Source organism: Citrus sinensis, chromosome 5 (assembly GCF_022201045.2).
Source record: "Citrus sinensis cultivar Valencia sweet orange chromosome 5, DVS_A1.0, whole genome shotgun sequence".
Lineage (NCBI taxonomy): Eukaryota > Viridiplantae > Streptophyta > Magnoliopsida > Sapindales > Rutaceae > Citrus > Citrus sinensis.
This window is the reverse complement of record NC_068560.1, coordinates 31,877,805-31,900,814: the sequence shown is the minus strand read 5'-3', so window position 1 is coordinate 31,900,814 and position 23,010 is coordinate 31,877,805. Positions and strand designations below refer to the sequence as shown.

The 23,010-nt window shown below is 31.2% G+C and overlaps 2 protein-coding genes and 1 pseudogene across 2 annotated transcripts; 1 reads left to right on the top strand and 2 right to left on the bottom strand.

The window, feature by feature from the left end:
• Positions 1-1,037: 1,037 nt before the first annotated feature.
• LOC102619289 (7-deoxyloganetin glucosyltransferase-like) lies at positions 1,038-3,269 on the bottom strand. Its single transcript, XM_006472943.4, has 2 exons — positions 2,704-3,269; positions 1,038-2,221 (listed from the first exon to the last, which is right to left on the bottom strand). The coding sequence occupies exons 1-2, from the start codon at positions 3,218-3,220 to the stop codon at positions 1,269-1,271; spliced, it is 1,470 nt and encodes a 489-aa protein (XP_006473006.2). The 5' UTR covers positions 3,221-3,269; the 3' UTR covers positions 1,038-1,268.
• Positions 3,270-4,653: 1,384 nt separating this feature from the next.
• Positions 4,654-4,762, bottom strand: LOC112497790 (U6 spliceosomal RNA; annotated as a pseudogene).
• Positions 4,763-18,121: 13,359 nt separating this feature from the next.
• On the top strand, positions 18,122-20,176 carry LOC102625705 (7-deoxyloganetin glucosyltransferase-like). The gene is made up of 2 exons (XM_006472520.3): positions 18,122-18,788; positions 18,920-20,176. Exons 1-2 carry the CDS (start codon positions 18,260-18,262, stop codon positions 19,903-19,905), a joined length of 1,515 nt encoding a protein of 504 aa, XP_006472583.2. The 5' UTR covers positions 18,122-18,259; the 3' UTR covers positions 19,906-20,176.
• Positions 20,177-23,010: the final 2,834 nt, after the last annotated feature.

Sequence of the window (23,010 nt, the reverse complement as noted above, 5' to 3'; positions counted from 1 at the left end):
AAGACAAAAAGAGTTGTGATATTTTTCAACAGTTAATGGATTATGAAAAGAAATCGTTTTTCCTCAACTATGTTGAAGTTCGACACGAACAATACGAGAAGACATTATTGGAGAAGTTGTTGATAGAAGAATTTATTTTACGCCATTGGAGTGATTGGATGGACGTTATTACAAAAGTTGGAAAATTTAAAGTTCATCGTCTATGTCAAAGCTCTGTTTTAAAAATTAATCATTATGCACATGAAGATGTTCTTGAAGACTACAACATACAAAATTCGAGGACAAATTTTCTCCAACCTGGCGGGAATGATGCAGAGCAAGAAATTGAAGAAATCCTAATTATATTTAAATGTATAATATTTAGAAATATTTTAATTAATTTGTATTCTAGTTTAATTTGGTTTCCTATTTAGAGTCTTATTGTTTAGGTATTACTTATTTGGGTAATATTCCTAATTTAGGCATAAGTCTTATTAAAATAGGTTTTCTAATCATATTAGGATAAGTCTTACTTAGTATAAATAAGTGTCATTTGTAACTTTTACAAGCAGAGAATTTTGAGTTTAATAATATTTCAATTTTCAAATCTCTTTTTGAGTATTTGAACAGTTAACTCTCGGCATTCTACGGAATCAACGAGTCTTAACTCCTAAATTCGCGGTATTCTTTTGAATCAACGTGAATTTAGTTGTTCTTTTGTTCCGGTATTCTCTAGAATCAACGGAATATTTTGAACATTAAACTTCCGCTGCATCAGAAATGATTCTTGAAAAGGGCAAAAAAAAATTCCCATGAGTCAAAATGTGAGCTGTGGAAGACGATACATGTCAACTATTGAGATATTTGTAACTTTGTATGAGCAGTGTGGATTGGACCGCGGGAGTCGCAATTTAATTAACTGTTATTTATTTATCAAATGACAAATCATTGAAGATTTGAATTATCTCTCAGCTTAAACTATCTATAATTTATTCTTCTTCTAAATAAAGAACGGTAGAGGTGTGCAGTAATTATTATCATAATAATATAAATTGGGGTGACTGATAACTAAAATTATTAATAATAAAGAAATACATGGAAACCAATTAATTAATACAAGAGTACAAGACACGAGATTAATTTATATAATCACATCAAAGTGAAAAATTAAGCCCCCCAAACAATTAATTCGTGGCCAATGCTACGTTACAATTAATGTAACGTACGTCTACACACAGTAATAGTGATGAATCCCACTAATAAGTGTTATTGTTGTGTGTGCGTGTACGTTACGTTGATCGTATCGTAGGAGAAAGAAGCACGTGTGTAATCAACTTTTCAAGGTTGACGTATGACGATCCAACTGGACCGGTAGCTGCCTCTTTTGCCTTCTTCTTCAATTCCAAAGCTTTCAGTTTCATCTCTTGGCCTTTCTCTCCTACCATTAGGTCTCTGACAAGTACTTCAACTTCCTCTCTCTTAACATTACTATCAATCTCCATCCCAATACCCCATTCTCTGCAACTGTATCGACAATTTGTCTGTTGCTCCGCAAAAAATGGCCAGCAAATCAATGGAACGCCGCCACATATACTTTCCAGCGTTGAATTCCACCCACTGTGCGTTAAGAATCCTCCAATGGCAGGGTGGTTTAAAACTTGTTCTTGAGGACACCAACTTGCCAAGAGGCTACGTTCTTTGGTCTCCGTCACAAACTCGGGTGGCAAAATCGCCGAGTCACCGACAACAAGATCAGGCCTAATGACCCACATAAACGTTTGCTTGCTGTTTGCCAAACCCCAAGCAAACTCAATGAGTTGATTTGCCGTCATGACAGTGATGCTACCAAAATTCACGTAAACCACTGAGTTGGGTTCTTTTGTGTCCAGCCAATCAATGCACTCTGTTTCTTCTTTCCACAAATTGGATCCAATCCGCATGATCGAATCATTCTCTGGGATCTGATTCAGCTGAAATTGCAAGTGACCAATGGAATATACAGGTGGCAGTAACAGTGATGTAAGTGCATCCAAAGCTTCTTGCTCTAACTCACGGTACGTGTTCAAAATAATTGCACTAGCCCTTTTGGATCTTTCAGTCTCGGAGATAACGAAATTTAACATAATATCATCAGGATTAGTTGTTCTGATAAAGCTCGGGATGTCACTCAAACGGATACCCTTCATGCCTGGTATCCAATCTATAACAGTATTCAAGTACCCATTTGTGAAGTAACTTTCATCTGCAAATCAAATTAACAAAAAGATCAGTATCTAGCCTCAATATTTCACATATTTTGTAACGAATAAAATCCTCTCCTGATCTGATCTGCTGATTTGAGCTATACTGATCTTTTAAAGGTCTTATGTCATACGTCTTTTAATAGTAGTATATGGATAATATTTTATTATTTTATTTATTAACAATCAATCAATAATTAATTGATTTATTCAAAATATGATTAGATCAGGAGAGAATCCTGATCTATTTTAAAAATGGTAGAGAGTTAAGCCCAAATATATTTTTTAACACCGTCACTTTTAGTATTTGAATTCTAGTGACCGACTAAATGAAATTGACAGCTCACATATAATTAGAAAGATAGATGTAAATTTGCTGCTGCGACTTTTAGCTCAAATCTGTTGTAAAATAGGAGATCTGCCTGCTAGGAAAAATCAAACCGTACTTCCAAAACAGAACCTGATACTCGGAAAATTAAAGTACCTTTGAGTGGTGTATAGCCCTTGTCAATGAGTTGGCGAAAGTGAAGGTAAGCTAAGAAGCCACAAGCACTAGTAGTCCAGAAAAGCACTTCCGGGACACCCAACTCTTCAGCTGCATCAACGGTGAAGCTCATGACTCCGTCAGAAACTATGCAAGTGACCGGCGGAACATTAGAGGAGGGATCATTCAGCTTATGAAGAAGCTCTTTAAAAGGAGCTAAGCAAGTTCTTGTGGTTGAGTAACATAGAGATGGTATGTCTTGTGTGGCATCGACATCCGTCGGCGGCAAGCCGTCGGGTATCGTTTCGAATCGAAACGAAGGGAGGCCATTGAGAGAGTCAGGGCCTCGAGATTTAAGCAAACGTTTGTGATTAAACTCTGTGTTAACAAAGGTGATGTGAAAGCCTTTGTGGTGAAGGATTTTAGCTAGTTTTAGCATTGGGTTTATGTGGCCTTGTGCTGGGTATGGTATGCAAACAGCATGAGGCATTTCTATGGCGGCGGCAACGGAGCCCATTGCTCTTTTAGCTGCTCTTGTAATAAAACTAAATGGTAATTTGTGAGAGATTGCATGCTCCCCGCTTTTATAGCCCGCCAAAACATGCCGGTGTCAATTATTATTTTTTTTTCGGCTTTGTCAATGTGAAAGCCTAAAAGTCAAATGAATACTAAACTGAAAATTGCACGGCGAAAATTATGGAACTTATTATTATATGTTATCATATATGGTACGTCAATTTTACAGTTACCATCACTAACACATGTATAGCTTAGGTACAATGTACCGTAACAATTTCCTAAAACAATTTATAAGAGAGCTGTAGGCCAACACTGCTCGAAAGACCGCTAAAATTATATATAAATTTAAACTAGGCTGCCGCCTAATCTTTTGAATTCATTTACTCACGCGACTTTTTTTTTCTTGTTTTCAGCAAAGATGAACTTGTACACTAAACCGTAAAGTCAAAATAACAGATATATTATATGCTGTAGGTTTCCAGGATATATCTTCATATATTAATTTTATAGAGGGTTCGTCTTTGAGTTGCCGACTGAGAATTTTTGTATGATGCTGTATGGATTTTTATAATATTAATTGTGGAAATTGTTGTACACTCTTAAATTTAAATTCAAGTATTTTAATTTTAACTATTTATTTAATATAATTTAATATAATAATAAACAAATAATTAGTTAATTAAAAGATAGTTTATAATATTCAAGTTGTTGATAAATAGACCTTTTTTTTTATTTGTGCGTGTCATTCTTGCGTAGAGGCAGGGGCGGGCCCCTTGAAAGTTCAGCCCCCTATAATTTTAAAAAAAATTAAATTCATCTTGGACATGCAACTTCAAGAATTAAGCAATCGTTTCAATGAAACCAATATTGAGTTGTTTTTTTGTGTGGCATGTCTATATTCCAATGACTCATTTGCAACTTTTGATAAACAGAAGCTACTTCGCTTTACTGAGTTTTATTCAAATGATTTTTCTCTAATAGATCTTGTGGCAGTTGAAACGCAACTTGATATTTATTTTATGGATGTAGATTCTGACAACAAGTTTTTAGGATTGAAATGGATTGGTGAGTTAGCAAGAAAAATTGGTTGAGACTAAAAATGATCAATTATATTCAGTAGTTTATTTATTGGTGACATTAGCATTGATTTTATCAGTTGCCATAGCTATAATAGAAAGGGCATTTTCGACTATGCATTTTGTGAAAAATCGTCTACGAAATCGAATAGGAGATCAATGGTTGAATGATAGTCTTGTTGTATTCATGGAAAATGATGTATTTTGTAGTCTTGACAATAAGGTTATTCTTCAACGTTTTCAACATATGAAATATCGCCGAGTACAGTTATAAGTGTGTTGAATTAAATACTTTAATGAATTTTTATTTTGATATATGTTATTTATTGACTACTTTCTTGAGTTAAATTAATATGTGAATTTAGCCCCCCTACAAATAATTTCTGGCACCGCCACTGCGTAGGGGCCATGCTAATTTTCTCTGTCCCGTTCCAATTTTATCGGATGTCTAGGAATAGGTAAACAGATTTTTTTTTTTTTTAATTTTAAACAAATCGGAAAAGAGAAACTAATGATAATAAGAGGTGAGCCCTTGACAGATTACCAAGGTCCGATGTGAGCCGTTGGTGGATTGCCAAGATCCGTGGTTGTTTGCTATGTTAATTTTTCACTACGAGAACTCTGTATTATGACAGCATATGACAAATGCTGCAAAAGTCCTTTAGCCTCGTTTTTTAAAATATTGTTACACCCGATCCTTTTGAAGCTTATAAATATTGTAAAACACGTGTAAAATCAAATTTTCTTTTGCTTGGTTAATCAAAGTTATTGTTGTTGTGGTTTATAATTTTCTATGCTTGCCTTTAAAAGTTTTAATTTCTTTAACCAAACTGTGTACATCCACTTTTTATTAGTAACTTTTCATTAAGAGTTGGACTATTGGCATTCTTCTGAACTCCTCATAAAATTTCCTTTTTAGTTATATTCATTTTATTTCTGAAAAGACCTCTTTTTTAGATACACTTTTCTAAGTTCTCAATTTTCATTTGATTTGTTTTATTGTTAAAACTCAAAGTATTATTGTGCTATTTTTTTAATTATTTTAATTTTATTATTATTCTATACACAAATTAAAAAGATATATGAGTGATAAGTTTTTTAGTGTTAATCATTGGCTGAAATAACACATATTTCAAATTATAGTTTCAAAGCAATTTTAAGTATAAAAACATTTAATCAATAAGAAATCAAAAGAGAACAATAGATTATTCTAAATTTGTATAATTTATTTTAGTTAAATAGGAAGTAACATATAGAATTATTATTTTTTTGAAAAGGATTGATTATGAATTAAGTAATTTGCTAGAAAAAAATCTAAATGTATTTAATTTTCAATTGTCCTTAATTGTAATTTTATTTAAACTGGGGTTTTATAAGAATAACGTAGGGGTGCCAATAGCTCCACTCTTTCATTAATTGAAAAAAAATTCATATTTTTTAGTAAATACAATAATTAGATAATTGCCAATATAAATATTAGAATACAAAGAAACTTCACTAATTACATCTAGTCAATATCTAACAATGCATCAAAATAATGTGCGAGTAAATTACATGAATATTAGCAATTGAGAAAGAAAATACTAAAGTTATATGATAATGACATTGACACAAAATATTTTTTACTTGTTGGAATCGAATCCATCGTTCCTCTCCCATTGTTAGAATAGATCTCTTATTGTGCAAACTTAAAATAGGTCTCTTGTTATTGTGCAACCATGACATATGCCTAATTGCCACTTAATTGTAACCTTTAACTTTTAAAAACCACTTTATATATTAATATAGCATCTTTATCTAAAAGAAGGTGCACACATGAGCTTTTGTATTGAAGCATAATTACTTAATGTGTCAAGAATTTAATTTCAAATAGAAGAAATTGTTAAAAGTTTGATTTCAAATAAAAAAATCTTGAGATATTGTATTTTATCATGTCTCTTTTTTTTTATTTTTAAGTTTAAATTACCCTTTGATTCGGTTTGTTAATTGGCTATACTATTTTTAACATAATTAAATTTTTTTGTTAATTAAAAGAGATAGTGTGCACAATTGATTAGATCCAATAATACATATTTCTTATATTACAAATGTTGTAAGAAAATTACAACATCATAAAGGGACATATCTATTAGTTTGTAAATTTTTTAGGTATCTATTAATTTGTGAATAGAGCATAAATCGCTCTGATACTTGGGATTGTGAGGGAAAAATTTAGGTTGTGTAAGTAGACTTCACGTCATATAACACAGTCAGTTATTAGAAGAAAAGTTAAATGTAAATAAATCTATATTTAATGGGACATAACTGTAAAAAGGAAAGAGCCCATAACCAATGCTTGTGAACAAGTCTCCTCAATTGACAGCGCACCTTCTGTTACTAGAAGTCTTGCCTCTCTGAGGTCCAGTTTCCATCTGCAACTAACTTTGCTTAAGGTGTGAAGAGAGACGCCGAGAAAACTCAGTTTCTTATCCCGTCACGATAACCCGACTGCAGAGAAAAGAAGACCGAGCGAAAACTTTTGACGATTGAGCTGCACGCGCTTCTGCACGCAAATGGGAACTGGATTTGGATGTTTTTGGATCCTGCTTGGAGTCGGCTTCGAATCAATACCTCTTTTTTCGGTATATTTATTACTAAACCCAGCTGTCCAATCATTTGCCTTCCACACCTTACAAGCGCCGGTGCATAAGTCAAGAACCAGAGTAGTTATTTCCTGACAGGCAGGATCTCTCACTAGTGGGCTCCACAGAAGCAATCAAACGATATCAACTTACTTATTAATATCGGTGATTTAAATTTTCCCAAAAAGCATATCCGAACATCAGGGTTATTGATCTATCAAACAACGATAACCGACATAAAGGTGGACGGAAATTTAAAATTTCTAATCCTCATATGAATCGGTCCATACAAGCATGTGTAATTAAAATTTAACTGTTATTGTATTTTTCTATGAATCGCTAATCGCCCACGTAAATTGCATTGATGAATATTCAAATCATATAATCTTGAGTGATCTTCAAATATTTGGACATTTGAGTTTTGACTTTCAACTAAGCTATTATCAATTTTACTATTAATTAATCACTAAAAAAAGAATAACTTTGAAATGATTCTTAAAAAGGGCAAAAAAAATCCCACAAGTCAAAATGTGAGCTGTGGAAGACGATACATGTCAATTAGTGGGACTTGACTAGCTTACAGAATCTGTAAGTAGGGGTGGGCATATTTTAACCGAACCGATCCAAACCGACCATTTGGATCGATTTGGATCGGTTTCATTAGTAAAAAAATTGGTTTCGGTTTATTGGATTGCAAACCGACATCACTCGATTTGGATTTCGGTTTGGAAGGATTCCAAATCGATTCAAACCGATCCAATCTAGAAATATTATATAATTATATTATATTCTAAGTTAAGCAATCTAACTAATTATATTTATCATTTTATGCAGATTTTGACAAATCAAAAGTAATTAGGGCATAAATTTTGACGGACAAGATGCACAATATTTTAATTGTCAAATGTTGTTCAAGTTTATTTTAATTTTGTGAGTTTGTTTTGAATGAACAGGTTAAGAACTTATTTATTAGGATGTATTATGCTATAAACTTGTATGGATGTATCTTTGAATTGTTATGTAGATATCAAAGTAGATATGAATAATATAAAAGATGTATCAATTTGGATTACGGACACAAAAAAATAACAAATAATTTAGGTAAAATAATATAAAAGAAGTGAAATTTTAGCTAATAAGTTCAAACCGGATCCAAACCGATCCAGTCGGTTTGAAAAAATTTTAAATTGATATCGATTTAAAAATATTTCAAACCGATTAGTTTGGATTGGTTTGAGAATATGTCTCAAACCGATCCAAACCGAATTTGCCCACCCCTATCTGTAAGCTACAGACTGCAGCATCAGCCGCTGGATGTGGAGTGAGAAACTAAACAATAGACAATCGGATGGTGGGATGACAGGAGATGTTTGTTACGGAATCTGTATCACAGACAGGTCCCAATTATTGAGATATTTGTAACTTTATATGAGCAGTGTGGATTGGACCGCGGGAGTCGCAATTTATTTACCAAATGACTAATCATTGAAGATTTGAATTATCGCTCAGCTTTAAACTATCTATAATTTATTCTTCTTCTAAATAAAGAACGGTAGAGGTGTGCAGTCATCATTATCATAATAATATAATAAGAGCAAAGGAATCAGGAAACGATACGCAAGCAGTGAACCGAGCACACGTCATTTTTCTCAAGATAAATATGTTTTCATTTTAAGAAAGTCAAGATTATCCGCTTGCGGAGATCATTGAATGAAGTACGGATCCCATATTTTGGCGGAGGTATCAGCATCACGTGAGATACTGTTCTTATTGCGTGCATCAAACGTTTTATTTGCCTGCCGACACTGACGACATTATAGTGATATTTTATGTGGGGATAATTTTGATTTAATTGCAAAATATTTTAGTCTAAATTTAGACAAATTATAAATAAGAATAAATTGCATGTTATAGTAAATTATAATTTTTTTATAAATTTTATTTTAAGAAGTTTACCTTGGAATATAAATAGCTATCTATATACTGCAAAAAAAAAAGGTTATATTACATTAAAAGAATTTATCTTCATATAGTACAACAAAAAAATGAGAGAAAAATATTAAAGAGAATGTAAAAGTTTAGAAATTTTTAAAATAATTTTTCATACTTACAATAGTATATGTATTAATTTTTTGAAATTATGTCTATCTCTTTTATTAATGTTTGTATATTTGATATGTACCATTAATGATTTAAAACCACACCACTATTAAATTATAACATCTTTATAATAACAAATGAGTATGGTCTCAATATTACGATGATAGAGAAATTTTATTATATTTAAAAAAAAATCTCGTAATACATAAATATTGTAACATTATGGGTTCATTATAGCCCAAATAATATGGTCCCTAAATTATCACTTTTTTTTTGTGGTATTATTATATACACACGCACATACAAACATGCCTTTGTTCAAGGTTAATGTCACGAGTTCATACTCAACGCCACAAAAAAAAGACTGTAAGGTTATGAGTGCATTATTACAGTCTAACTTTTTTGGGTTAAATTAAGAATGGCAATGGGGTGGGGGTGGGGAGGCCTACCTCATTCCTCACCCCCATTAAAATTTTTTACCTTCATTTCTCACCCCATTCCCCAATAAATTTAGTAGGGCGGGGATAGGGAATTCCCACGTGGGGAATGATTTATCCATCCACACCTCATTCCCCATTTACCTATTTTATAGTAGGTATAGTCGTATAGATACATGATTTCAATAAATTAAAAATTAGAGACTTAAAATAAAATCATCACCATATTATAAAGTATTTAAATTATTTTTTAAAAATTCTCTAAAAGTTTGAAACAATATCTTAAAATGATATTAAAAATGAAAAATATTTAAAGAGAACAACATTTTAAAAGAGAAAAGAAAATATAACAATGTTTTAGAGTTGAAAAATATTGTAGGGTTTTCTTTTTATTCATATTCTGTTTATATTACATAAAAATTAAAAAAATTATTAATTGACACTATAGTTGATAAAATAAAAATTATTAAATAAGAATTAAAAACATATTTGTATATAATGGGGATTGGGGTGGGGGTGGGGGTGGGGTGGAGGTGGGATGGGGACTGCAAAATCAAACCACAGCCCGTTAAGAATTTGAGGATTATTTTTCTCCCACTCCCCACCCCATTCCTAAAAAATTATTCAAAATTTTTCCCATTTTGGGTGGGTTTCTATGGGGCCCCAAACCCGTTGAGGATTTTGCCATTTAAATTTTCAAAATTTTTGTTTTTGACTTTATGGAAGTCATCAATGAAACAAAATAACTATCCCAAAAAAAATGTCCAACAAATGAATTTTCAATATATTTTTTTATGTAAATCTTAAAATAAATTAAATTGAAAAGAGAAGAGTTATAAAAGTCTCATGTACAAGAGGTTAAGTTATAAAATGATACTTGAAATACCCCAAGCATTCTCAATACTTTTTACGAATAGTCATTGCCTCATTGATGGACAATCCCACCAAGTATATATAGAATAAGAAAATCCCAAATTAGCTAATTAATTTACCATAGAATTTCCTTCTTGGAAGACATGAGAGCATGGAGCAACTAACAACTATGTTTTAATCAAAATACAATAGTTAATTCATCTATTACGAATGCAACATAAAGTAGCAAAATTAGGATTATGAAGAGAAGACAATGCAGCATTAGAGTCACTTTCTTTCTTTTTTGGTAAAAGAAACGAACCTTTCAAAAGTTAAGGCTTAACAAATCGAGGGAATGCAGACAAATAGCCCCTAATGCAATATGTCATGTTGTGTATATATATATAATAGAACTATAGATTAGCTAAATTAAGTATTAATAGAAATTATTATGTGGGTGCACTTAAAAAGCTACTTACCCTTTTAAGTCATTTGATATAAGGATAAAATAAATATTAATACAAAAGTGATTAGTGGGGATAGTGAGATATAATCAGAGAGTCAAATATCACAACTCTAAAAAAAATACTTATTCCGTTGGGATTTCATTATGTATAATATTAGTATACTGTGAATGTGCTGGTTTGACAACGTAGTTAACGGAATGTAGCATGGACCATATATATACACAGACACACATACACATAAAAGGTTAATCTGAAATTGATGTACATGCTATGAGATAAAAAGTTGGTCTTAATTGCCCTGATTGTTATGGGCTTTTAAGAGAAGCGGTAAGACATTAACTTTTGTTTGGGCATGAGTTTAACGACTAGCCCAACTTATTTCCCATCATTTAAAATTAAAAAATAAAAAATACATATAATTTTGATAGGTTTCCTTTAGGATATGGACAACTTGGCGTCTAAATCTGTAATAATTACTTATTACAGATCACAATCTCTGGAGAATGCCATCCTACCTGCACTCAGCTTATCACTTTCTCATGTCAACGTTATTGACCGTCAACAAAATAATCGAGAATTGTTTGGTCGTTTGAATTAAAAATATATGTTAGATCAACATAATAAAATTGGATAATAAAATAAAAATTGTTTTATGAAATTTAAATTTTATGAAACTTATATAGCGTTTGTTTTTTTGTTTGAAATTTAAATGGGTATAAATTTAGCTGAAGTCTGAATAGGTTTGAATACATATATCTGAATAATATTTTTTTTTAATATCTGAATATAAGTGTTAAGTTGTTTGTTTTTAAAAAATAAAACATTTGAAATATAATATTTTGACATATACAATCTCATAAATATTAACAATATGTATATTTTTGCCCCCATTCCCCACGTGGGGAATGATTTGTCCATCCCCACCTCATTCCTCATTTACCTATTTTATAATAGGCATAGATATATGATTTCAGTAAATTAAAAATTAGAGACTTAAAATTAAATTATCACCATATTATAAAGTATTTAAATTATTTTAAAAAAATCTCTAAAAGTTTGAAACAATATCTTAAAATAATATTAAAAGTGAAAAATATTTAAAGAGAGCAGTACTTTAAAAGAGAAAATAAAACGTAACAATGTTTTAGAGTTTAAAAATATTGTAGATTTTTTTTATTTATATCCTATTTATATTACATAAAAATTAAAAACATTATTAATTGAAATTATAGTTGATAAAATAAAAATTATTAAAAAAGAATTAAAAATATATTTATATATAATGGCGATTGGGGTGGTGACTGCAAAACCAAATCCCACCCCTTTAAGAATTTGGGGATTATTTTTCTCTCACTCCCCACCCCATTTCCCAAAAATTATTCAAAATTTTTCTCATTTGGGGTGGGACTCCATGGAGCCCCAAACCTGTTGAGGATTTTGCTATCGCTAGATTAAATTTTCAAAATTTTCGTTTTTGACTTTATGGAAGTCATCAATGAAACAAAAGTACCATCCAAAAAAAAATGTCCAACAAATGAATTTTCCATATATTTTTTTATGTAAATCTTAAAATAAATTAAATTGAAAAGAGAAGAGTTACAAAATGTCTCATGTATAAGAGGTTAAGTTATAAAATGATACTTGAAATAGCCCAAGCATCCTTAATATTTTTTTACGAATAGTCATTGCCTCATTGATGGACAATCCCACTAAGTAAATATAAAATAAGAAAATCCCAAATTAGCCAATTAATTTACCACATAATTTCCTTCTTGGAAGACATGAGAGCATGGAGCAACTAACAACTATGTTTTAATCAAAATACAATAGTTAATTCATCTATTATGAATGCAACATAAAGTAGCAAAACTAGGATTATGAAGAAAAGACAGTGCAGCAGTAGAGTCACTTTCTTTCTTTTTTGGTAAAAGAAACGAACCTATCAAAAGTTAAGGCTTAACAAAACGAGAGAATGCAGACAAATAGCCCCTAATGCAACATGTCCTGTTGTGTGTGTGTGTGTGTATATATATATATATATATATAAAATAGAACTATAAATTAGTTAAATTAAGTATTAATAAAAATTATCATGTGGGTGCACTTAAAAAGCTCCTTACCCTTTTAAGTCATTTGATAAAATAAATATTAATACAAAAGTGATTAGTGGGGATGGTGAGATATAATCAGAGAGTCAAATATCACAACTCTAAAAAAATACTTCTTTCGTTGGGATTACATTATGTATAGTATTAGTATACGGTGAATGTGCTAGTTTGACAACGTAGGTAAAGACGATATATTAACGGAATGTAGCATGGACCATATATATACATAGACACACATACACATAAAGGTTAATATAAAATTGATGTACATGTAATGAGATAAAAAGTTGGTCTCAATAGCCCCGATTGCTATGCGCTTTCAAGAGAAGCGGTGAGACACTAACTTTTGTTTGGGCCTGACTTTAATGACTAGCCCAACTTATTTCCCATCATTTAAAATTAAAAAGTAAAAAATACGTATAATTTTGATAGGTTTCCTTTAGGATCTACATGACTAGGCCTCTAAATCTTTAATAATTACTTATTGCGTATCACAATCGATGATTACAATTTTGCTCTAGAGAATGTCATCCTACCTCCATTCAGCTTATCACTTTCTCGTGTCACGGTGTCAGTGTTACTGACTGTCAACAAAATAATCTTTTATGACTCATCAACTAAAGATAAACTAAGAATATATGTTAGATCAACATAATAATATTGGATAAACTTAAATTTTATGAGACTTAGATAGTGTTTGTTTTTTTATCTAAAATTTAAATGGGTATAAATTTAGCTGAAATCTTAATAGGGTTGAATACATATATCATAATAACATTTTTTTCTTTTTTTTAATATCTGAATATAAATGTTAAGTTGTTGTTTTTTAAAAATAAAACATTTGAAATATAATATTTTGGCATATACAATCTCATAAGTATTAACAATATGTATATTTTATTAGTGCTAAACACACGACAAGTTACAAAAAAAATTTATTTCATTAGTTAAAAAAATAATAATGTTTACCTTAACAAAGTATGAAAAATAAAATTTATATCGAACACACTTATTTTTTTACATTAATATATGATACTTATAATGCTATGTTTAGTATATTATATTGATATTGTTTGATTGTTTGAATTAAAATTAAAATTCAAAATCTATTATAAGAATAGTAAATATATATACAAAGAGATAGACATATTATAAAACACACTTATTGAAATTCTCATTAAAAAAATACATAATAGTTTGAATACACGTGTATAAAAAATGGATAAATAAAAAATAAAAAATAATTTATATAATAAGAAACAAATTTATTTAATAGCAATATTAATGAGAGATGTTGTAATTGTGAATTTAATTACCTCATCTCAATACCAAATGCAAATAATGCCTCATCTAATTGACAGTTGAATCCCAAAATTTTTTACATGATTTTAAAAGATATATTACCAATTAAAAGAATGAATCTATATAAATAACTAAACATTGACTCGTTCCTTTTATACAGGAAAACCGTGAGTTTTAAATGAAATTATCCTTCACAGAATTTGGTTTTTCTATTGAAAGTATAAGCCCAAAGCATCGAACGTTTCTGAACAAAACCAGAAAAAAAAAAAAAAGAGGCTAAAGAAACGGTGGGCTCTGATGACCTTTGGCGCATAAAAAATTTATTGTCTTTAGCATTCGTTAGGATGGATGTGTTTCCAAATTCTTTGCGTAGGCATTATTAATTTCATCGCCGAGGACAACTGCCGATTTGGTCTTTCCTATTTAACGTCAATATATTGTCGCGACTTACCACTTTGCGCCATTTGTAGTCAGTGTAGCCCAAGCACTTATTTATTTACTTATTTTCTTAATTTTTATAAATCTTGGTTTGGTTTTGTTTCCTTGTGAATCCAAATGCTATAAGGTTGTATTTGACACACTGTATTGTATTATGCTGTATTATATTATTTTAATACAGATATATTATATCATGTTGTATTGTATTAGTAATGTATTATAATAATATTGTATAATATTTAGTACTACTCTGTACTGTATTAATTTTTAATTATATTATATTTGATATTGCACTGTATTGTATTAATTTTTTGTGACTAATTTAAATTATATATTTTGAAAATGAATTGTGACTAATTTAAATTATATATTTAGCACTGATGAATTGTGCTAAACAATCTAATAATTATATATTTTATTAATTTTTAATTAATATTATTCAAATTTAAATATTTATTATTAGTTATATTAAATTATTTAAAAACAACTAGTTTAATTATTGTAATATAATTAAATAATGTAATATTTTATTATATTATTTAAGTATTTATTATTAGTTACATTAACTTATTAAAAATTAATCAATTATATATATTAATTAATATAATTTTACATATTAATCAATATAATATAATTAAATAATACATTATTTAGTTGTACATTTACTATAATAAAAATTAAAATATAATATAATATTATTAAACAATAAATTTATTAATTTATATTAAAATTATAATGTAAAAATAATATTAAATTAAAAATTACATTCATTTATTATTATTACAAAGTAAAAAAAAAAAAAAAAAAAGAGGAAGCCAGAGCTAATGCAGTAGCTGGACTCATTAGCTAAACCCGACTATATGTCGGGTTCAGCTACTGCAGCCATTTGGTACCCCAAACATGGGGTTGCATTGCTAATGTAATGCAATCCCATATAATTAGGGGTGGCAAAAAAGCCCGGGCCGGCCCAGGCCCGGCCAAGTCCAGCCCAAGTCCGCGGGCCTAAAGTCCGGCCTGCAGGGGGTGGGCCTAAAAATTATAAAGCCCGCATATGTTGGGCCTAGACAAGGGCTTAGCAAAAAAGTCCGGACTTGGCCCCGGCTTTCTAAATTTATGAATAAAAAATAAATTTAATTTAAATAAAAAAGAAAAAAATCAAAATATTAAATTAGTTTAATTTTTTATATTAGCATTTATTATTTTATTAGGTTGTATTGCTAATATTTAATGTATTTGACTATTATTCTATTTATATATTATATTATTATCTTTAATTTAAATATTTTTCTTAATTTAAAAAGTCCGAGCCCGGCCCAGGCCCGCCTAGGCTCGGCCCGAGTTGAACGGGCTTTTGAAGGGCCTGGACATCGTTTAACTAATGTGGGCTTGGGCCTGAGCTTTGAAAAGCCCGGCCCAAACCCGCAATTTGCCATCCCTACATATAATGCCAAACAACCCCTAAGTGTGCATTATTAAGCACCTCGCCATGGAGAACCGCAGATTGAGGACTTTCCAATGGCTAATCCCAAACTACGAGAAGCATATTTGTCTTTAACTCAAAATAAAGAATAAAAAAATAGTATAGTGCCAGACATTCCAAAAACTTCAAAAAAAGCTGTAGACATTGACTCGATGGTGGAATTATATTATTCGTTTTTTTTTATTTATTTGAGATAAGGCACGAAATTTACTTTAATTTTGTAAAAATTCATCAATCACTTAATAAATAACACATCACATATTCTATTATTTAGAATGCTAAAATTTTAGTATGTTTATCGTTACAATTATTTTTTTTAAAAAGCTAGATACTAAAATCTTTGGTGGTAAACCTAACATATAATTTATATATAAATTGAGCTTTTTGGGTAATATATATTCACTTACTTCCTTATAGTTTGCCAATATTACCAAATTCCAATTCTTTGAGCTGTTCTACCACTACGTTTTGACTATTAAAATATAGCTCTTATGCCACTGGCTAGGGTTGAGTCTAACAGATTGAGGTATTCACTTCAAAAGACAAGCTTGTTGAGCAGAAGGACCTATCATATTTATAAAAAATAAAAATAAAAAATGATCACTCTTTTAACTAGTCAATGTGGGATGCAATTCAACACAATGAAAAATGATGAAATCACTTATTTTTCTTTGTCTTTAACTTTATGCAAAGAAATATGACATCGAGGTAAATTCGAGTATTTTGATGGTGGGAAAAAGATTCAATTAGTGGCCAAGATTGAGTATTACATTTAATGTTGACAATCAACCTAATTTTTTATTTTATTTGCCAATCAAGCTTATTTTCTTTTCACCATGTTATAAAAATAAGAGAAATGAGGAGAGAAAACAAAAACAAAAACAAAAAGAAGATCCTTATCCTTGACAAACAATCCCTCTATTCTCGAATATTTCATTAATTAATTTATTTAAATGTTATTTTTTTATTGCCATCTTTAATATTGCTAAGATACCGTTGACTCAACGAGTCATTGAGTTCGCCTTAAAGTAGAGTTAAAACCAAATGAGGTTTCTGCTTATTTTTACATTTTCTTCATCCAAGATAAATAATTATAAATATTAAGGGTGTGTTAAGTGATATTGGTACGGCACGGGCATGGCACGTGTCTGTACAACACAACACGACACAAGCACGTTTCGATAGGGCACGTGGCATGGCCCGTTGGCTACCTTTAATATTGGTTGACCCACCTATTTTTTTTCTTTTAATTTTTTTAGAGAAATTATCATTACACCACCTTTCTTTTCACATTTGTATCAACTAGTCACTTTTTCATTAACACTATTAAATAATTTTAATAAAATGACAATTTTAGCCCCAAATAAATTAAAAGACTATTTTATCTTATAAAAAATTTTAAAATTAAAAATTATAATCATAAAAATATTTCTAAATTTAATAAAAAAATAAATCCCAAATAGAGGTGCTCAACTGATTTTTGCTAAATTTAGATTTTACAAAATTTTAATAATTATTTTTAATAAAAAATATAATTTTGTATTTATTAAAATAATTGAATTTATTTCTTAAAAGAATCAATCCTAAAATTTTAATAATTTAGAGGATTTTTATTAAATCCCAAAATTTTGCAATTATTTTTATAATTATAATTTTATATTAAAATAATTTTTATTAAAAATAAAATTTCTAATTTTGGGATTTATTTTTTATTAAAATATAGGGATATTTTTATGATTATAATTTTTAATTTTAAAAATTTTTATAAGATAAAATAGTCTTTTAATTTATTTAGGGGTAAAATTGTTATTTTATTACAATTATTTAATAGTGTTAATGCAAAAATGGCTAATTGATACAAATGTGAAAAGAAAAATGGTGTAAAGTACATGTTAAAATTTTGTAATAGTTGGATGAACATAAGACAAAATAAAAATAGTGCATTGATAATTTGAATTTCCCTTTTCTTTTTATGATGCATATTATTTCCTAACCAATATTATCTACATTATCAACAAAATTATTAAAAAGTCGAAGTAAAACTCCATTCAGCTTAGTTAGCACAGATCCATCCATAAATCTTCAGGTTTTTTGGCCTATAAATAATCACGCTTGTCTTAGAAAGAAAGAAAGAAGGATTGAAACAGAGAGCTGAGATGGCTTCCTTAATCGATACACAACGCCCTCGTCGTCCTCATGCAGTTTGTGTTCCGTATCCAGCTCAAGGCCACATAAATCCCATGTTTCAACTGGCTAAATTACTACACCACAAAGGCTTTCACATCACTTTTGTTAACACAGAGTTCAACCAGCGACGCCTGCTAAAATCCCAAGGCCCCGACTCTCTCAACGCCGTCCCCACCTTCCGTTTTGAGACAATTCCCGACGGCCTCCCGCCGTCCGATTCCGACGCCACGCAAGATATCCCATCTCTCTGCGATTCCACCAGGAGAACCTGCTCTGCTCCATTTCAAGAGCTTCTAACTAGACTCAACAACTCTGCTTTGTCAAACGTTAATCCTCCTGTCACTTGCATAGTTTCTGACTGGTCCATGGGCTTCACTCTCAAAGCTTCTAAACAACTAAACATCCCCAACGTTCTTTTTTTCACGGCAAGCGCTTGTGGCTTCATGGGTTACGTGCACTATCGCCATTTAGTTGAAAAGTGTATATTCCCTCTCAAAGGTAATCTTATGAGATATATTAATGTCTTTGCACCCGTTACTTTATTTATATATTCTCGTAGTTTTTTTTTTGCCCGAAAAGATATATTGGTATTGATAAATGTCACCGTTCTTTATGTTATTTGCATGTAGATCTCAGTTATTTGACGAATGGGTACATGGACTCTGTTATTGATTGGATACCGGTCATGGAAGGGATACAATTGAAGTACTTGCCAAGTTTTATTAGAAGTACCGATCGAGATGATATCATGGTCAATTTTGTCATAACAGAAATTGAGAATACGCATAATGCCTCTGCACTCATTTTCAATACATTTGATGATTTAGAGCCTGAGGTTTTGAAAGAACTTTCTTCGATTTATCCTAATATCTTCACGATCGGTCCTCTTAATCAGCTAGTCCTCAACAATGAGGTTTCAGCTCACGACAGCGCGCTGAGTCTCATAGGGTCCAATTTATGGAGAGAACAGCCTGGGTGTTTGGAGTGGCTCGACTCGAAAGAGCAAAACTCAGTCGTTTATGTCAACTTCGGCAGTATCACTGCACTGACAGAAAATCAACTTGTTGAGTTCGCTTGGGGGCTTGCTAATAGTAAGCGGCCTTTCTTGTGGGTAATAAGGCCTGATATTGTCAATGAAGCAACAGCCGTTATTACACAAGAGTTCGTTGAAGAGACCAAAGATAGAGGTATGTTGGCAAGCTGGTGCCCGCAAGAACAGATATTAAGTCACCCGGCGGTGGGAGGATTTCTAACGCACTGTGGTTGGAACTCAACGGTTGAAAGCTTGTGCAGTGGTGTGGCTATGCTGTGCTGGCCGTTTTTCGCGGAGCAGCAGACCAACTGTTGGTTTTGCCAGACCAAGTGGGGTGTTGGCATTGAAGTCAATCCTCGTGGAGACAGAGTTGAAATAGAAAAGCGTGTAAGGGAATTGATGGAGGGAGAGAGTGGGAAACTAATGAAAGAGAAAGCGTTGGAGTGGAAATTATTAGCTGAAAAGGCCGCTGCCGGCCCTAACGGGTCATCTTATGTCAACTTGGACAATTTGATAAACGACGTTCTTCTTACTTATCCACTATCATCATACGATAATGATCGGGAAAAAATGCATAATTAATTGATCACCGCAAAGATGTCAATTTGCGGGTCTACCGGATGTCAATATCTGCACGGCAACAAGTTAGGTTTACGTTAACAATGTAGTGTCCTTGTGAAATTAATACAATACTTTAATACCTATCAATAAGGTGGAAGCAGTCTTTTCCGAAAGCTGAATTTATTTATTTAAAGAAAAGACTGCTTTCTTTAATTGGTTTTCTTTTATGTTTTACAGTAATTACCGAAAGCTGAATTTGATCATCTGTGAGGTGATCGCTTCTTTCAATTTATATTTATTTAGTGCTTTTTAAAGCTAGAATGCATGCTGTTCTCTTCTTTGGTCATTTCGAATGTTAGCTCTGCTCAAGTGTGATGGCCAGCTTTGTTCCAAACGCCTCATGCCTCAATGTGCTTTCATTATACCACCCACTTGATGGCGCCGCTCCGCCCTTAATCTGCGCACTAGTGACGAGAGCTACCATTTGAATCTGATTTTGTGTGTGGTATTAAAAACTCGTGATAAAAAATAATATAATAATGTAACACAAAACGCAGAGCACACCGAATGAGTATTAAAATAAATTTATGTATAAACGATATCAATTATTGTAACATGTTAATGATGTTTTGAGCATATCGGGCTTTTGAGAGTCGGCCAACTAATGGCTGTATGTCTTTTGAAACGGTGTTATTGGAGCCGCACTTTTTAATATTAAAATATCAAAAGAAATTTTGAGAGACATAACACATTCTTTATATTTTTTGACTTTTACATTAACTAAACTTACACAGCTATTTGCTATTTAGCAAGAATATAACAGACAATAAGGGACAACGAATATAAATATTTTATACCTTGTCGAAGAATTAAGATCTTCTCACTATTCAAAAAAAAAATTCAAATTTTTTTTTGTTGAGTTCTATTAAATTTTTAAAATTTATGGGTTCTATTATAATATTATTTTGTCATAACATGTAATTAAAATTCTATTATTATTATTATTATTATTATTATTATTATTATTATTATTATTATTATTATTATTATTATTATTATTATTATTATTATTATTACTATTATTACTAATCGCCCGCATAAATTGTATTGATGAAGATTCAAGTCACCGAATAATCTTGAGTTATTTTAAAATGTTTGGACATTCTAGTTTTGACTTTCAACTATGTTATTAACAATTTTACTATTAATTAATCAGTAAAGAAAGAATAACTTTGAGGATCCAGCGACATTGCATCAGGGGTTTGGTATCCCAGTCGCTTGTCCTTTTGCGAATGACCCTTTAGATCATAAAGAAAGGTAGTCAACAGCTGAGATTTAACACTTGAAAAATGGGTAACTAGCTAAAGCAATTAGAGGCTCCATTTCCAATCGAAGCTGTGGTATGAATCAATGGCGTCATCGACTCAGCGTCTCCTCCTAGCTCTCACAATATTCATGGTGTCCTCTCAATTTCAGCCTCCAAAAGGCCATGCAAAACCCTCTTCATTTCCTCTTAATCGATCCATTTCAATTCCCGTTACCCTAACTCTAACTCCGAAAACCCCGTTAGATTCGTCACAATCTTCACCGAAATTCGCCAATTCAGCTCCCATCGTCCCTTAATCTTCCTCGATTGTCTGATTCTCCCTTCAATTGATGATCGGGAGCAGCACCTCATCCACGAGCCAAAATGTCGCATTTTGCCCTTCGAGCACGACTTCTCCTCTCTATGCGACCAGACCGGTCGCTTTGCTTTTCGGCGTTGGGTGCAGTTCGCTTACTGTCGTTACCATGTATTTGGTGTGGAGCCTTTTTGCTAATCGTCACGATTCTCGCAATTCGTATGAGGAATTCACTGATGTTGATGATCATGATGATGATTGGAGCCCTAAGAAGATGGGATATGAGAAGATTCCAGCTAAGGAAGCTGTGTGAAGTGGTGTTTTAATCTAAATAATCAATTAAGCCTAATATTTGTGTAATTGTGTACTGTGTTCTTATTTTCATTTGATGATTTCACTGCGTTTATAATGTGGATTATGATCATTATCATTCGAACAAAGTTCTACTTTGTGGTCTGTACTTATAAAGCTGTTATATGTCTTTATGTTTACTACTTTCAGTTAAGTTCTTTAATGACAAAAATGCTTAGATGATGTTAAATTTCATATTTTGTGAGTTGTTGCACTGCATGCTGTGAGAATTGGTTGTTTGCATATATGTTGGTGATGTGTCTTTGATATTGTATTTTCTTTTGTGGTGTCATGTTGAGCACCTGTACGGAGCTTTACCTTGCATAGTAGATGATGCCATTCTTTCAATTATATTCTCTCCAACATTCATCTGATTGAAGACAAATCCAACCCTGGAGATAGGTAATTTAATTTGGTATTGCATGTTGAGCATATCTGATGGTTGATGTATCTTGTAAGGTTAATTGACACTTTGTATTTGAACGCTCAAAGTCCTTTTCGTCAAATGCAAATATTTTTTTTTTCAAATTTAGGCATTCTGTGGATGCTCTGTTGCCTTAAGTGCTCCACACATGCATCAAATTGTCCGCTGTTTTCCGTTAGATGGATGTGTTTTGGGTCAGTTACCAATATTTTTCAAGCTTATTTAATGTTCTTATTTAAGATTTAAGAAAAGATCTCTAATAAAAAGGATTGTGCATGGTTCTCACTTGATGTTGTCATTCACTCATTCTTATGTGTTAAATTAGGGAGATTGCCAATTTCCCCCTTATTAAAATCATTATATACCAATTCCCCCCTTACTATTTTTACAATGACCAATTTCCTCCCTGCCGTTATAACAGTAGCAGAAGTTGCTCAATTTTTAAGTACTTTTACCTATTTGCCCCTAGTGTCCAAATGACAGGAGATTGGCGCCAATTTTCTTAGCTCTAGTGGATAAAATTACACAATTACCCACATATGTTTTAATTGATATATAACAAAGTGAAATTTTAAAAGTGCCCTTACTTTTAGAGTCAAAAAGACTTAATTACCATTAGTATATGGATTGAAAAAATGAATATTAATAGGAAGACTAACGTTTATTTTCTAATTTCATGAATCAAGCTATATATACCTGTAAAACACAATTGCAATAAGCCTAATTTGC

Bases quoted from the DNA above. Each gene is read 5' to 3' on its own strand.
- LOC102619289 (XM_006472943.4), bottom strand. From the start codon at position 3,220: ATGGGCTCCGTTGCCGCCGCCATAGAAATGCCTCATGCTGTTTGCATA. The intron at 2,222-2,703 runs GTACTTTAATTT...TTTGATTTGCAG, and splicing joins GGGCTATACACCACTCAAAG to ATGAAAGTTACTTCACAAAT.
- LOC102625705 (XM_006472520.3), top strand. From the start codon at position 18,260: ATGGCTTCCTTAATCGATACACAACGCCCTCGTCGTCCTCATGCAGTT. The intron at 18,789-18,919 runs GTAATCTTATGA...ATTTGCATGTAG, and splicing joins GTGTATATTCCCTCTCAAAG to ATCTCAGTTATTTGACGAAT.